General features: G+C 36.4%; 1 protein-coding gene across 8 annotated transcripts in view; it reads left to right on the top strand.

Moving 5' to 3' along the window:
* The window catches only part of Rad50 (RAD50 double strand break repair protein), a 99,165-nt gene that overhangs the window by 71,511 nt on the left and 9,840 nt on the right, over positions 1-17,814 (top strand). For all 8 annotated transcript variants that reach the window (XR_013439289.1, XM_040272787.2, XM_021733590.3 and 5 more), the window contains 2 exons: positions 14,741-14,826; positions 15,359-15,501. Coding sequence is in view for 7 of the 8 variants with exons in the window: in XM_040272787.2 (XP_040128721.2) it covers positions 14,741-14,826; positions 15,359-15,501 (229 nt within the window). In the remaining variant the exon portion in view is untranslated. The remainder of the gene's footprint in view (positions 1-14,740; positions 14,827-15,358; positions 15,502-17,814) is intronic.

The following is a 17,814-nucleotide window of genomic DNA, read 5'->3' as shown; positions in this document are numbered from 1 at the left end:
GTTGAGAAATCTACTGAGATCCGAATTAGGTTCCCCTTATGTATAATCTGAAACTTTTCTCTTGCAGCTTTTAAAATTCTATACTTATTCTGTGCTTGGCATTTTCATTATAACATGCCTTGGTGTGGATCTTTTGTAATTTTGTGCATTTGGTGTTCTGGAAGCCTCTTTATTTGATTTTCCAATTCATTCTTTGTGTTTGGGAAGTTTTCTGATATTATGTCATTGAAGAGATTGTGCATTCCTTTGGTTTATATCCCTGTGCCTTCCTCTATCCTGATAAGTCTTAGATTTGGTCTTTTCATGTTGTCTCATAATACTTGAAGGTTCTATTCATGGTTTCTCACCATCTTCACTGTGTGGTCAACTTTATTTTCAAGATTATATATTTTGTCTTTGTTGCCTGAAGTTCTGCCTTCCATGTGATCTAGTCTGTTGTTGATGCTTTCTATTGAATTTTTCTATTTGGTTTATTGTTTCCTTCTTTTCAAGGATTTCTGTTTTGTGTTTTTCAGAGTCTCTCTTTCTTGAAGTAATCTTTTGCTACCTGTATTTCCTCTCTTATCTCTTTGTTGGAGCAGTCAGTTGTTACCTGTATTTGGTATCTTAATTCATTCTGTGTTTCACATATCATTTTCAATACATGCATTCTGAACTCCTTCTCTGACATTTCATCTACTGTACTGTCAATGGAATCTATTATTGCAGCAGCTTGATTTGTTTGGGGCACTTTTCTTTCCTTGTTTCTTCATGTTGTCCTTGTGTCTTCTTCTCCAACAGTGTGGATTCACAGTATTATAGTTTCTACCTTATAATCCTGTAGTGTCCCTGTAGGTTTCCAATACCTTGCCTGCAGGAACCTGGATGATGGTCTTGTAGGTCTTGGCTATTATCACTAGATGGAAGCTGGGAGGGTGGGCAGGAGGGGTACCCAGTGGGAGGACCCAGCCCAAGCATTGGTTGGTGTGGCACTGCTCCTATCAGGTGGCAGGCAGGTCAGGGTTGCTCTACTCCTACTCCTTGGGCTTGGCGGGTGGGCCCCAGTTTTATCATTTTTTGACACATATAAATTGTACATATTTAATGAATATGAAAAGATTACTTCATGTGATGTTTGATACATGTATATATTGTGTAATGGTCAAATCAGGGTAAACATACCTACTCTTCCTACAGTTATCATTTCTTTGTGATGAAACATTCAAAATCCATTCTTTCAGCTTTTTTGAAATATACAGTATATTATTATTATAGACACCATAGTGTGCAATAGAACACCAGAATTTATTTCTTTTAATTCTATCTTAGTACCCATTAACCAACTTTTCCCCATTCCTCCATCTCCCCTGTCTCTCCAGTCTTTGGTAACTACTATTTTATTCTCAGCTTCTTTGAGATCAACTTTCTTAGCTTTCATGTGAGTGAGATCATATGGCATTTTTCTGTGTCTGTTTTATTTAACTAAACATAACGATCTGCATTTCCACCTGTGTTGTTGAAAGTGACAGGATCTTATCCTGTTATGACTGAATTGTATACCATTGTGTGTATTCACCACATTTTCTTTAATCAGTTGATGGACACATAGTTGATTCCATTTCTTAGCTATTATGAGTAGTACTGCAGTAAACATGTGCATAATGTCCTTTTGACATATTGATTTCATTTCCTTTGGAAATATACTCAGTAATAGGATTGCTGGATCATATGGTAGCTCTATTTTTAACTTTTTGAGGAACCTCTATACTGTTTTCCATAATAGATTTATTATTTACATTTCCACCAACACTATCTAAGGATTTTCTTTTCTCCATATTCTTACTAATCTTTTGTCTTTTTGATAATAGCCATCCTAACTAGAGTGAGGTGATATCTGAGTATGCTTTTAATTTACATTTTCCTGATGTTAATGGTATTGAGCATTTTTTCATGCACACCATTGACCGATTTGTATGTCTTATGAGAAATATCTATTTAGGTCTATTACCATTTTTTAAATTTTTGTCATGTTTTTAAGGGGACTTGGGGGGGTTTGTTTTGTTTTTGCTATGAGTTGGGTTCCTATTTCTGAGTATTAACCAGTTGTGTAGTTTTTACATATTTTCTCCCATACCATAGATAGTCTCTTCATTCTGTGGATTGCTTCCTTGTTGCACAGAAGCTTTTTAGTTTGATGTACTCCCATTTGTCTATTTTTGCTTTTGTTTCCTGTGCTTTTGGGTAATTATTTTACCTATTTTGAGTTAATTATTGTAGAGGATAAGAATAGGTCTAGATTCATTCTTCTGCACGTGAATAGATATCCCTTTTTTGCTAGGTAGATAGCACTATCTATTGAAGAGACTGCCCTCTCCTCAGTGCATATTTTTACCACCTTTATTGATCAGTTGACTAGAGATGCATGGGTTTACTTCTGAGCTCTCTATTCTGTTGCATTGGTCCATTTGTATGGTGTTTTAATTATTATAGCTTTGTAATATATTTTGCAGTTAGTTCAGCTTTGTTGTTTTTGCTCAAGTTTACTTTGCCTGTTTGGGGAATTTTTGTGGTCCCATATGAATTTTTAGAAAATTTGTACTGGTTCTAAAATATTTTGATAGGGATTGTATTGAATCTATAGATCTCTTGAGGTAGCACAGACGTTTTAACAATATTGATTCTTCCATTCTCTTAACATAGGATATATTCCCACTTTTCTTGTGTCCTTTTCAGTTTCTTTCATAAATGTTTTATGGTTTTCTTTGTAAAGATTTTTTTCTCCTCTTTCATGAAATACATTGCTAGGATTTTGTTTTCATAGCTGTTGTAAATAATATCGCTTTCTTGATTTCTTCTTCACATAATTTGCTATTGGTATATAGAAGCATTACTTATTTTTGTGTGTTGATTTTGTATCCTGCAATGTTGGTAAAAATTAAGGTTTTAGAACAAGAAATAAGCAAGACTTATTAAAGAATTCTTGCCCAGTAAACTACACATATTCATATTTTTCCTTTTTTATTTTTTCTTCAGTAATTTTCTTTAGACTTCTCCTATGCCTGCAGGAGACATTTTACTTTAGTTCTTTAGTAATAGTTGTTACAAATCCAAAAGACTCACACCAAACATTCCTTGAACACTAAGGAAGGGTAGGCCCAGTGCCGCAGTTTGGCTGGGCACAAGATCACGAGCCACTCACAGCTTTGTAGATTCAAACAGCAATTATTTATTCCCGAACTCACACCGGCCCTCTACAAACACGTTCTCAGGAAATTCACGTTCTGCTGCCAAATTCATGTCCCAAATACTTTCTGAATTCCACTCAACCAGAACTCAGGCAGCAGGATACACCCTATTCCCAGCAGGAATAACCTTAAACCTGGAACTGCCCTAAACCCAGATTGTCTTAAACAGGGAACTCCCTAAACCCAAGGTGCAGGATACTTCCTAAAACCTGCAGGATACACCCTAAACCTGGATCCACCCTGGTCCTTGAGCAGGGTCACCTTTCTCAAACACGCATGCAATGTCACAGCGAATTTCCAAGGCAAGTCCATTTAACATGGGGTACGCTGGCAAGGAAATTTCGATGCGTCATTCCTACTTGGCAATGGCCCTCAGCAGCCCAGGTCCTGCTGACAAGGACATTTTTAAGTTTACTTGAAGAAACACAATTCAAAACAGATTTCTCTCAGTAAGAACCTACTGAATGGGGAAGATAATTTAAATTGGTTGTGATAGAAAAACAAAACAGGAAATTACAAAGCAGAAGTGGACTTTGTGTGAAAGTTGATAAATTTTGCCTTCATGAAGCCTCAAAATTCCATAATACATGGTTAAAAGTACTAACCCTTAAAACTGAATTTGAATTCTGTTATATTAAGTAAATTATTTATATACCCCAAGTTTCCATTTCCTTATTTTAAAATGGAAAAGAAGGTTTTAAATCCTTAATAGCATTCAGAATGGAGAAAGTTAAAAGGAAAATTCAGGGGTAGTTTTGAGTTTAGTCCATCTTTCTTTGTCATATTCTATTCTTTAATATGAGGGGTTTTTTTCATATTGATTATGACCTCTTAGTTTCTGATTCTGCTTCTTTTTTACAAAACTTAAAGATTATTGATTTTACCGGAAATATTGTGTTCAGTATTTAATCCATTTTCTTTTTAAATCTGTTCTCTTTTTTTCACATTATTTTTTTATGCATTATAGTTGAACATAATGATGGGATTTGTTGTTACATATTCATATATGCCATGATATAACAATATAATTTGGCCAATATCACTCCTCAGCACTTCCTTCCTCCCTCCTTCCCCCTGCTCCCTTTCCTTTGGTCTACTGACCTCCCTTTGATTTTCATGAGAGCCCTGCTCTTCCCCACACCTTTCCTTTACTTTTTCTTCTCTTGCTTTCACATTCTTCAATGTAAGTTCTTAAACTGTATTCTTTAATAGCACTAATGAACTCCACTGGAAGTAAATATAGATTTCTTTTGTTCCTATTTGAATTTTCTTAAAGTTTAATTGTCCCAAAGTTGGCTATGCAAAGGAGACACTAATATTAATTGAATATTTACTGTGTGCTTGCCATAATCTAATTTAATTGTTATGTCTACCCTGTAAAAAATAAGTATTTATTGGCAAGATTAAGTAGACTGCCCAAGATTACACGGCCAAATGGCAGATATAAAATTAGGTCTCAGACCTAAGAGTTGTGCCTCCTCCCCTGCCAAGATTGCTATCATGGTAGCCCATTTTATAATCTCTTAAAAAGTAATTTTTATATAATAGGGTTATAACTTTACTTAATTCATACTTCCTGATTTATAGCCACACAATCAACTAATTTTTACATATTTTATAACAGTTCAGTGAAGCATATCCATATGTAAATATATATTTCATTATATTAGGATTTTGAGTGCTTATATCATTGCTTGATACTATTCTGGATATAAGTAAGCAAATAGGAATGAAGAAACAGAAAATTAAAAAATAACATGGTAGGTGTTACAAATTAACAGTATGAGAATAACTGAGGGGCTATTTGAAGGTTTTCCTAAGGTAAGACACTCTCTGAGAATGTGACATCTAAGTTGGGACCTAACTGATGTGAGAGAGCAAAATAACAAAATTCATGGAGCATGTGCTCCAGGGGTAAAGTATGTAATATAGTGGTCCCAAGACCAGTATGAACAGGACATGTTCAAGGAACAGGAAGAAGGGAAGTGTGGTCGAAGAGAATCAGAGGTGGATTACTGATGGAGTATGTCATGGCTTGTGTAGCCTTGGAAAACAGTCTAGTTTTATTGTAAATGGACTTGGAAGTCACTAGAGGGGTTAAGGCAGGAAAGTAATATAATCCAATTGATAATTTGAAGAAATGGTACTGGCTGCTATGTAGAAAACACATTCTAAGGAGCGTGAAGAAGACTGCTATGGCATCCTAGGAGATGGCAGTGGACTTGGGTTGTAGTAATAGAATTGGAGAGAAGTGATGGACTCAGGATTTGTTCTGGGGATAGAGTAGACAGGCCTTGCTTCTGAATTGAATGTAGAGAAGGAAAGGAAAATCAAAGATTACGTGTACCATATTTTTACTTGAGCAACAAAGCATTAGGGAAACAAGTTGCCATTCTTAAAATAGAAAGAATTTGGGAGAGAAAATGAAGAATTGTATGTCAGACACTTAAGTTTGAGGTGTCTATAGACTTCTTCTAAGTAGAGAAGTCAACAAGCAGTTGGATATATTATTCAGTCTAGAGTTCAGGGGAGAGAAACTTGGGAATCATTGGCATAAATGTGGCATTTAAAATCATGGAATGAGATTACATATGAGTAGACAGAGAAGGGAAGTAAAGATTCACTATTACAGATAAATCAGTAAATATAGTAAATTATTGCTAATGAGATGGTAAAATATTTTTAAAGGTGCAGGATATTGAAAACCAAGTGGAAAGAAAATACTTCAAGAATCTAATTAGGGCCTGGGGGTGTCACTCATTAGTGAAGCACTTGCCTAGCATGCCAGTCTCTGTGTTCAATTCCCAGCATTGCAAAAAAAAAAAAAAAATGCTATTGAGAGGTTGAATAAGATAAAGACTAAGACTTGACCCTTGAATTTGACAAAATGGAGATTGTTAATGACTTTAAGCAATAGTGAACTGAGTTGGGTAGGCAAAGTTAGTTTTGTTTTAAATTCAGTTATAAGTATTGTATTCTGCAGCAAAATCAGTTTCCTTTTACTGTGCTTTCCAGCAATTTTGGCTAGCTTAAGAAACAAAGCTGGGCTGTTTGCTGAAATCTATTATCTGGTAATCAGATGGATTCTTCTAAATGAAAAGAAATGAAGTAGTACAAATTTCCCCAAAACAGTGTCTTTGTGGGCTTATACTTGCAAACAGTGGACTTCTCAAGGTTTATACTATGAGCCTAAATTTGCCTGCTTCTCCGGAAGAAAGGAAGGTCTAAAATTTCCCTTATTGTTTCACATCTTAGAATAAGGCATACTGTCAGTGTAATTGTTGCATTCAGTTGTCTATTTAAGGTAACACAGGAAATTAGCAGTGCATTTTCAAGAAAAGCTGATTACCATCTGTTATTAGTAATCATCTAAAAACATCACTAAGTAGAAGCATTGGCAATGGTCAGAGACACAGCAGACGAGAAGAGGAAAACATGCATCATTTAGAATGTATTACCTCATAGAATACATCCACTTAAATGATTTTGGAATATTATCAATAAAGGTATAATGTTCTACCCTATGCCCAAAATATTCTACACATTTTTTCCTAGATATGGAACATTGCATATTAGGTCATACTACTTCTGAGACTCAAGAGAAGCATGCAACTTTGACAGTTTTGTGTCTGAAGCAGCCATCTTTCTATAAGGCTGGAGCATGGGTCCCTGCATTCAGAGAGAGCTTTGAATTGAGGTCTTTATTCAGAGGTCATTTTGTGGCTATCATTCTTGTCCACACTATGGGTGCAGTAAGATTTCACCTTAGTAGTATCCTACAGAGGGTAGATTACAAAATGAAAAGATAGCCATTGGGAATTCATATCTTCTGAATGTTATTTTAACCAAACCTTTATTTTGCAATAAAGGTTGTAACATTGTCTAAATTTGAAAAGCTTATGTTTAAGAGTCTAGCCACAGGAAATTAGTACTTTGCAGGGTTTTCTCTTGAAAGAGTCACTTTCCTTTTAAATGTACAATTTAAGATTGGCAAATTAGGGATTTTGAATTTTGCTAAATAAGAAAAGTCACTAGTAAGTTGGAACAAAATTGTTATGATACCATTTTCCTTATGCAAGAGGGCTTTCACTGACCCAGATGTAGGGAAGCAAGATAGTCCCCCAGTGCTAAGTTCCAGGGCAGTAGGGAAGCATAGCAACCGTAATAAGGAATAATAATCATAGCCAGTTTTTCAGCAATCTGCATATCTAAGAGTTTGGAACAATTTTAAATACAAAGATAAAGATAATATATTGTTGGGAAATGACTTTTGTAAATATAATATTTACTGCTTTTTTCCAACTTGTTTAATTTTTCATTATGTATTTTTTATCATATTTCAGAATTAATAGTTTATTAGGAAAAAAGTTCATAGGTGTTTGGCCTTTTCAGATAATGTTCTAGTCTGTGAGATAGCTTTTGAGACTACAGGGAAATCCAGTCAAGATTCACTTTTCTTGTGCACTTCTGATTTTGAGCATCAGGTCACATTTTGCACAGTTTAGCCAATCTTCTCAGTACCTTGAGCCCTGAAGATGGTTTAAGTATGGAAAGAAGTAAGAGCTGGACAGGTCTTTAAAAGGTGAGGTCTTGGTCTATTTGGGTGATGCTGTTCTAACCCCTTAGAAACTCAGTCTCTCATGGTGTGTCTCAGGCATTCAGTTCCATACTAGTGGCTAAGTTCTGAGATGGCCAGAAAAGTGGTCTTCACAGTAGGAACAAGAACCCTAGGTGGGTGTGAGCCTGCACTTCTGTAATCCCAGCCAGTTGGGAGACTGAGGCAGAAGGATCGCAAGTTCAAGGCCAGCCTGGACAACCTACCAAGACCCTGTCTCAAAAAAAAAAAAAAAATTTAAAAGGGCAGCTCAGTGGTAGAGCACTTGCCTAGCATAAGTGAGCTGAGGTTTGATTTCTATTACTCTAACTGCTTTCCTGGGTAGGCTTAATATGCTGCTTCAATTGTGACATGAGGCTGGAAGCCATGTATGCTTAGGAAGAAGGTAACTCAGAGGCTCTGAAAAGCTTTCCCTTAAAGGCTAAGTATGGGAAGCATTGGATACCAAAGTTTAGAACCAAAGGGAAAATTTTCTTGATGCTGAGGCAGAAGCTCTGGTTGAAAGAGGTGTAAAGAATAATAGAGTCATCTAGGCATTTAAAGGTAAAGGGCATGTCTGCATACAGAAGGAAAAGGGACACAGATGGAAATAGCTCCACCACTGGCACATGTCTGTGTTGTGCTTTGTTTTACAGTGCTGAGATTCAAACTTGTGGCCTCATATACATAGGCAAGTGCTCTACCACTAAGCTTCATCCCCAGCCTGTTGTTGTTTTAATAGACTTTATTAGAGCAATTTTAGATTAACAGCAAAATTGAATTGAGCCGACAAAAAAGTAGAGATTTCCCATGTGCTCCCTGACCTCACACATTAGTAGTATCCTACATCAGAGATACATTTGTTATGCTCTGTGAACCTATGTTGACATACCATAATCCAAATCCATTGTTTGCATTAGTTCACTCTTGGTAGTATATGTTCTGTGAGTTTTGATGAATATCCAATGGCATTTATCTACCAGTATAGTATCACATAGAATAGTTTCACTGGCATGTGTCTTTTTGTCTTTCTGGCCTCTTGATGCCTCCTTTTAAACAGGAAACATATTAGACCTTTGTCATTTGTGAGGATCACATCCTAAGACTTTCATAGATCACCAGAATTATAAATGCCACTAAAACCAATATGTGTCCTCAGCAAATGCAATATATTTTTGCAGAATTCTTAATGAAATCTTTTTTAGACTCTTAATGAGTATAAGACTAAAGTAATTTATAAACCATTATTTTCATAGATATTAGAGCTTCTTGCTTTCATTTGGGAACCAGGTTTCACACACACAAAAAAAGCATAGCACTTCACATGAATAGTATGTGTAATTAACTGAGAGATGTGCACACTGGCGTGGTGGGGCTGATATATGTGAGGTAACTACTTGCCTCCAATGGTATCTAGCCCAGGAAATTCAAATCTTTGCTTCAGGAGAAGGTCATAGACTTTCATGGTTTATCTTTAAGGTATTTAATACTAAATAACCTACAAAAGCCAGGATGTAATTCAGTGGGACAGCATTTGCCTACCATGTGTGAGGCCCTGGGTTCAAACCCCAGCAAAAAAAAAAAAAATCACGTGTTCAATGTGTGTGAAGTTAATTGGTCCACTGTCAGTCAGTAGTCAGGTCCCACAGGGTTCTTGACATGGTATTGTTTCACAGCTGCTCTTTCCAAGGCCTCAGCCTTACTCTTCCCTATCACTGGTAGCCTCCTCTACCTCTGATCTCTTACCACTCCTTACACACACTCTCTTCTGTTTCTACCAGGTTAAGCTTCCAAAAGGTGGCAGTCCCTATTCCTTTCATTTTAGGAAACAATTCCATACCTGGCTCTTCCCATTTTTAGCTCTCACTGTTCACTGTGTTCCTAAGCAAACTCTGAATAGTTTCGTTCTGTTAAGGTACACCACATTTTCCTATGCCACTTCTCCTCCTCAAAATACTGCCTTGATGAAACCCTTTCCAAACAGATATTTTTTCCTTCCTTTGTACAACACAACACTTTGTAGCACTAAACACATTCAGCTTTGTATTACAGATAATTTCTGCCTCCCCACACTTCATGACTATGCAAATCATAGGACACACTTTAGACTAGACTAGCTTTATTTCCATGACAGTGTCTGCTGTTTATTCATCACTTCAGTATTACATCAGTGACGTATTTTCATTTCCCTCACAGTGTCTTTACATGTAGTATTCAAATATATGTTTTGTTTTTATGTGAATGGTATCATGTTTTTCTGTTGTCCTTTTTCATTTAACACAATTCATTTATATTCATATATGTTTGTACCTCATCATTTTTTTTAAGAGAGAGAGAGAAGAAAGACAGAATTTTTTTAATATTTATTTTTCAGTTTCCGGTGGACACAACATCTTTATTTTATTTTTATGTGGTGCTGAGGATCGAACCCAGCGTCCCGCGCATGCCAGGCGAGCGCATTACCACTTGAGCCACATCCCCAGCCCAATAACTCATCACTTTTAATGGTTTCATAATCTAAATGGATATTACCTACCTTATTTAACTATTGATCGACATACGAGGAAGCTTTTAAAAGTTGGCTACTACCAATTTTGCTGCAGTGTGTATCTCTGCACACTTATGCAGATATACCAGAAAGATAGCTGAAGTTACTGGGTCAGGGGGTATGTACATTTTTAACTTGTTAATGCCTAATTGCCTTCCAAAAACATTTATTAAATTTATTTTTCCACCAGTAATATATGAAAGTGATCGTTTCCAAGTCTGACTATTATTATTGGCCATTTTGGTTTTTGCTAGTCTTTTGCACACAAAAAATGCTTTCACTGTAATTTATATTTCCCTCCTTATTAGTGAGGTTAAATTTCTTTTAACTTTCTTTATGGTGTCATTTGTGACTTTTAATTTTTGCATAGTCAAATCTTTAGTCTTCTTACTTATGGCTTCTTAATTCTGTGCCTTAATTAGAAAAGTCTTCCCAATCTAAAATTACAGAAATGTTTTCTTCTGGTAGTTTTACTTTTTTTCTTTACTTTTTTTTCTTTAAGATGAGTTCTAACTTGTTGTCCAGGCTGGGCCCAAATTCCTGGGCTCAAGAGAGCCTCTTGAATAATATAGCTACAGACCTGTGCCACTACGTCCAACTTACTTTAACATTTAATCATTTTCTTTTTGAGTTTTATTTTGGGTTTTAATGAAGAGTAGTTATAGCATTTTATTTTTTTAATTTTTTCCAGCCATGTTGAAAGTTTTTTAGTTGGTTTGAAATGTCATGACAAAAGTTTTATATGTATTAGAATTATTTCTGAATTTTCTTCTTGTCTACCAATTGTTTTTTTTTTTTTTTTTTTTGGTACCAGGGATTTAACCCAGGGGTACTTAACCACTGAGCCACATCTCCAGCCAGTTTTCTATTCTTTTTATATTTGAGACAGGGTCTTTTTTTGGGGGGGGGGGGGAATGAGGTTGAGACAGGGTCTTGATAAGCTGCTTAGAGCCTTGCTGAGGCTGACTTTGATAAGCTGCTTAAGTTGCTGAAGCTGACTTTGAATTTGTTATCCTCCTGCCTCTGCCTCCCCAGCTGCTGGGATTACAGGCCTGGCTCTACCAACTGTTTTATTCTTATTACCAAAATTTTATTCTTTTGCATTGTTTCTTAGAATTTTAGAATCATACTGTGGGTTCTATTAATTTTTTTTTTTTTTTTTTTTTTTTTTACTTTTGGGATTTCTGTTTGGATTGCATTTTGTTTATGGATTACTTGGGGAGAATACATATCTTTGCAATATTGAGTCTACCATTTTGGACCTTTTACTAAAAGTCTCTTAAATCAAGTTTTTGTCCTATTATAATATTTTATGGCTTTTTCTTCTAGATTATATACTTTATTGCTGGATTTTTATGTATTTTATAGTTTCTATTGCTATTTTAATAGGATCCCTGTTTTTCGATTGTCACTTATAATGTTGTTAGCTGTTAGAATACTAAAACTATTAATTTTGTGTATTTATTTATAACCATCTTATTAGTCTTAATTTTTTAGTTGACTTTCTTGGATTTCCTAAGTATACAATTGTATCACTTGTAAAAACAATGATAGCCCTCCACCCCCATCATTTATGCCTCATTTCTTTTCATTGCCTTACTTAAATAAACTGTTAGAGATCCCCAGGACATCATTTTAGAGTGGCCATAATAGTGAGCATTTTTCTCTAGTTCTTAGCTGTACAAGGAATGCTTCTGTATATTTTAAATTAAATTGATAGCTTGCCATAGGTACCTGAGAAAGGAATTTTATCAAGTTAAGGAAATTTTCTATTTTTTCTCTTATTGAAGATTTTTAATCAAAACTCGATGTTACATTATATCAAAAGCTTCTTTGACATCTATTAAAATCATTTTTTTATGTTGTACTATTCTTGCTTTCTTGGGACAAATACCACATGGTCATGTGTTCTTTATATTACCCTCATTTACTAAATCTTGTTTTATTTTAGAGTGTTTCTTTTTATTTTCATACATATAATAGGCCTGAACTTCTTTTGACCTCTCTTCACTTATGTTTTTCCTTGCTGTTTAATACTTTATATAGATGGTTGGGAGCTAGGTCTGTCTTGAGGATTTGATAATACTCATAAATCTGAGGCTGGTAACTTTAAAAGATGAAATATTCACTACCAGTTCAATTTTTGCTACCATAATCAAGGACTGTTAATATCATGCCCACTTTTCTCTGATCTGAAACAACTTACTAATTTTTCCATTTATTAATGGTAAGTGGAGATAAAATCTAACTCCTGGTATTGTTGTCAAGATCTAATGAGATGATGTGGCCATTTAGCATTGTTGTGGCTCAGATAAATGTCCATCAGTAATAACCACTATTATTGTTACTCCATTAGGTTGATTTTATCTTAGTCATCTCCAGCTGTTGCACAGTATGGTTATATAACCTCCATAGAAAGATAGAGGACATAAAGATTAGCTTATGATCCAGCCAACAGTGGCAGACATAAGCTCCCTCTGACACATGCCTGGTGGGTCTGGATTTTGTGTCTTGGCAGACCTACCTGGCTGGAATGCACCACCTCTGCTGTGTGCCTTGGACACTCCTGCTCTACCTGGAATTTGTTTTCCACATTGGGCATGCTTGCTTACATTAATTTTGAAGATTTTTAACTCGAATGGACAAATAACTTTTTTTACAAAAAAGTTCTTTGATGGTTGGGATGTGGCTCAAATGGTAGCGCACTCGCCTGGCATGTATGGGGCACTGGGTTTGATCCTCAGCACCTCATAAAAATAAAGATGTTGTATCCACCAAAAACTACAAAATAAATATTAAAAACAAATATTCTCTCTCTCTCTCTCTCTCTCAAAAAAAAAAAAGTTCTTTATTAAAAATCAGGATCATAATGCACAATGCTATGGAAAGACAGTCTTTTTTATACAATTGGCCCAAGCATAGTGTGTGATTTTTTTATTTTGACTTTTTAGGAAATTCTTAGATGTTTCATCTCTCTCTTTTTTTTTCTTCTTTCCTTTTTTTCAATATTAGGGATTGAACCCAGGGCCCCATGCATCTAGACAAATGCTCTACCCCTGAGCTGCATTTCCAGCCCCCATTTTTATTTTATTTTGACTCAGATTCTTGTTAAATTGCCAAGGCTGGCCTTGAACTTGTAATCCTCCTGTTTCAGCCTCCCACATAGCTTGGATTACAGACATGTGCCACCAACCCTCGACTTGTCTTTTTGAAAGTAGCATAAAGTAGAAAATGGAGACTTGTTGCATTCTCATCAAGAAGCAGAATATGTTTTTTTTCCAGGGTTCACTACTTCAATAATCCCTCATCTGATATTTAAAATGTATTTACGTTGAGTCATTTCTTTCTCTTTTGCTGGTGAACCAAGAGATCATGAAATGATTTTGCAGAGGCAGTAGCATTACGTTCAGTTTCTTTTTTTGTATATATCAGATAAGAGGCCTGCAAATGGAAGTAAGTCCGACTCACATCCTTTGTATGGTGATGGCAGTGATGTTTGCCTTTTAATCATCGGAGTGACATTTATTAGTTCATAAACCTGCTTCCAAAGAACCTAAGGTCTTTTTGATGAAAGGTGACTATAAAAAGACTAAGAGGTTTTTGACAGGCTACTTTTATTTTTGCAAACATTCTTCTTTTTAGTGTTTAGGAACTACTATCTTAAAAGAAGCTTGGGGGCAGGGACATGCCAGAACCAAATGGAAGTTAATGCTCTCATTTAGGATTAGGATTTCTGAATCTGTAATTAGGAAGGCAAAATAAAATTTTGATTTAAGCTTCTAAATCACCCTCTGTGATTTAGAAGAGCCTCCTTCTAGTTGGAAAAAAAATTTACAGATCTGAGGAATAGAAGCAGCACAAGGGGCCTGGCTTTTGGTAAACCTTAATAATAAGAGAAGAGGAACCAGGAAGTAGTTTCCTGGATTCAGTACTAGTGGAACAGCAAGGTTTTGGTCCTATTTATTTTTTTCTAGTTCTTTTGTTTTGTTTTGTTTTGGGGTTTTTTGTTTGTTGGTTGTTGGTTGGTTGGTTTGGTACTGGGGATTGAACTCAGAGGTGCTTAACCACTGAGCCACATCCCCAGCCCTATTTTGTATTTTATTTAGAGTCAGGGTCTCACGAGTTGCTCAACACCTAGCCATTGCTAAGCCTGTCTTTGATCCTCCTGCCTCAGCCTCCCATGCTGCTGGGATTATAGGCATGTTTTATGCCCAGCTTCTTTTTCATATTCTGTTTTTGTCACTCAGAGTTTTAGGGAATTATTTCATGATATTATGTTATTTTGACATACATTAGTACAAATAATTAGACGTCTTTTATATATAGTAGTACATATTATTGTTCCATTAAAGTACCAATGGCCTCTCTTTCCAGAGCAATAATGAAATTTCACAGTATGAAAATGGAAGAAATCAATAAAATTATTCGTGATCTTTGGCGAAGTACCTATCGTGGACAAGGTAATTAACATGGTGTGTCACAAACATTCTTCACAAAGCCTTCTTCATAACTTCTCCCCGTATGATCTCTCATTGTGCAAGTATTACCTCCTTGGACCCCTTTCTGAACATCTCTTTGAGATTTTCTAAGAAATCTTATCTTGAAACATAGCAAAAAGAAAATGCAAAGTTTTCTATTCCAAAGCCTGATAGGACTTACATCCTTGGCTGCAGTAGGCATGATATTTAGCTGATGACATAATAGGTTCTATTGAAGTGTAGATAGAGATAAACCCTGATGCAATAAGAAGAAAACCTGCCCAAGGAAACTCTTAGAGAAGCAGCAGAGGGGTTGGGTATCCAAATTGCTTCTAGCCAGACTGCCAGGATCTTAAATCTTCCCAGCCAGAGAAATAAGTTCAAAATCAGCCAGTATTTTCCCCAGATGAAATCAGCTTCATGTGTTTCTCCTAGGCTTACTTGATGTAGAAAATGACAAAAGGCTGCAGAGGGTAAAGTATTTTACACTAAAGTATTTTTCTTTCTGCATCAGATATTGAATACATAGAAATACGATCTGATGCTGATGAAAATATATCAGCTTCTGATAAAAGACGGAATTATAACTACCGAGTGGTGATGCTGAAGGGAGACACAGCCTTGGACATGCGAGGACGATGCAGTGCCGGACAAAAGGCAAGTATCTGGGAAGTCTGACAGGAAGAGTACCAGAAAGCACCCAGGGCTGTCCTTGATGGTAGGAAGCTCTTTTCAGCATCTGTGGTTACCCTCTCCTAATGCCAACCAACATTTCCTGCAGCATTCTGTATAGTGGCTTTTAAGAGAATTGCCTGAAGGGGTGTAGAGAAAGAGGCTGAACCCATTATCATTTCACAGCATTCCTTCTCAGAATAAGGTCACTCAACTGCCTTATCTACTACTCTTTAATGTGCTACCAAGAAAGAAAAAGATACTTACAACTGTAAGACATATTCTGATTTCAGAGAAGTAAAAATTCAAAATTAATATTAATTATATTAGTAATAGTAATTATACTATTAATCATAGTAGTGTTAACAAGTCAGATTCTAGGCTGAGCCAGATGAGACATTCCAGTAAATGAGAGAATCTTCTTGAGAAAGTAACCCCCATATAGAACCAACCTTCTACCACCCTAGCCTAGCTTCTGGACCCACAGACCTCAAAAAGAGGGCTCTTGTCATTCAATTGCCTTGATGCCCACAGGGGTTTCTGTCACCAGCACCACATACACAAGACACAGTTGTAGGTCAGGCCAGCTGGCTCCACATGAAGTCTCTGGGAGGACAGCCCTGCTTGGATATGGAGCACAGAGCAAAATCACAAAGAAGAATGTTATTTTAAAGGTCAGGATAATGGGGTCTGCATCCTGGGGTATAAAGCTAGGTCCTTTCACTGTGCACAGGTTTCTACCAAACACTTCTCAGATTAGAAGCAGATTATACTTGATATACCTCTGGACCCTGATTTTCATAAAATTTCAAAAAAGAAAAGTATGCCCATATTATCTTAATTACTTCTATAGTTTTTTGCTTAAAGAATATACCATGCAGCTAGGCATGGTGGCACACACCTATAATCCCAGTGACACAGGAGAGTGAGGCAGGAGGGTCGCAAGTTCAAAGCCAGCCTCAGCAATTTAGCAAGGCCCTAAGCAACTTAGTGAGACCCTGTCTCAAAATAGAAAGCACTGGGGATGTGGCTCAGTGGTTAAGTGCCCCTGGGTTCAAGTCCTAGTCCCCCACACATAAAAAAGAATAAACCATGCATGTGTGTATCATCAGCCCAGAGAGCTGATAGCAATTCAAGACATCTGCAGATTACTATCTAAATTGTAGTCTGCAAAAATGACAAATTTATGATAATCAGTATCCCTACTTGCTTTTGTGATTTTTTACTGTTAATTATAAGTGAATTTGAATCAAGATACCTCTAGATTTAAAATGCTTTCAAAATTACTTCCTTTATATGTGCATGATACTGGGAATTGTCCCTATGCATGTTCTACCACTGTGTATCCCCATCCCTTTTTATTTTTTGAGAAAGAGCCTAAGTTACCAAGGCTGGCCTCAAATTTGTAGTCCTCCTACTTCAGCCTCCTGAGTAGCTGGGATTACACGGTTGCCTTACTGCACCCAACTCAAAAATACTTTCTGAGCAAAAATAGATTTACTGTAGATAGTAGTAATTGCTTTGTAGTAGTAATTGCTTTCTTGGCATTGGGAGAGAAGGAAAACCAAATGGTTTGGTGGAGGTGGGCCTCAACTGTGCCTAACACTGGCTTTTGCTGAGGCTTTAGAGGCCATTGTGAGTGGGTGGTAGTAAAGTTGGCAGCAGGGGGATTCAGAGGCAGGAAGGAAGTACCTGTCCCCGAACGGGGAAGCAGTGGCCCTCGTTTCTGCAAGCTGCTGGCCTCCCTGGCCATTATGAGAATGTGTGTACTACTACAAAATCAACTCACTCACAAATTCAGTAGGAGAAAGAATTTGTAACTCACATAAATGTACTTTATATTTCATAGAATAGTCCTACACTCTTAATTCTGTGTTCCTTGTACTCTCAGTTGGCTTTATTTGAGTCTGAGGGTTTTAGTATTAGGTTTCTGTTAGTCATGAAAGTGCCTAATAGTTCTAGTTACTTGGATTTCCTGCAGGTAAGCGTAAACAAAACCACACTTCTATACTCATCCTGATACTGTGACCCATGATTGTTTTTTCCCTCTTACTTTCTCAAAATTATACACACAAACATTTCAGTGTGGACCAGAACACAATACCTGGTACCAAGTCTCTTTGTCAGAAAACCATAAAGGTCAGATGAAGACTTTTTAAGATCATAAATCTTATATCTTTATTAAAATTATTTGTTATAGCCAAGTGGTAATGCATCTCTGTTGTGAGCCTGTGATTTCAAGTTTTGATTATAGCTGATATGGTTTTTTATTGGAGGGCAGGGGGATGATCAGTGTTG

Source organism: Ictidomys tridecemlineatus, chromosome 1 (genome assembly GCF_052094955.1).
Source record: "Ictidomys tridecemlineatus isolate mIctTri1 chromosome 1, mIctTri1.hap1, whole genome shotgun sequence".
NCBI lineage: Eukaryota > Metazoa > Chordata > Mammalia > Rodentia > Sciuridae > Ictidomys > Ictidomys tridecemlineatus.
Note: the sequence above shows the minus strand (reverse complement) of the source record. Positions and strands in the feature narration are given on the sequence as shown.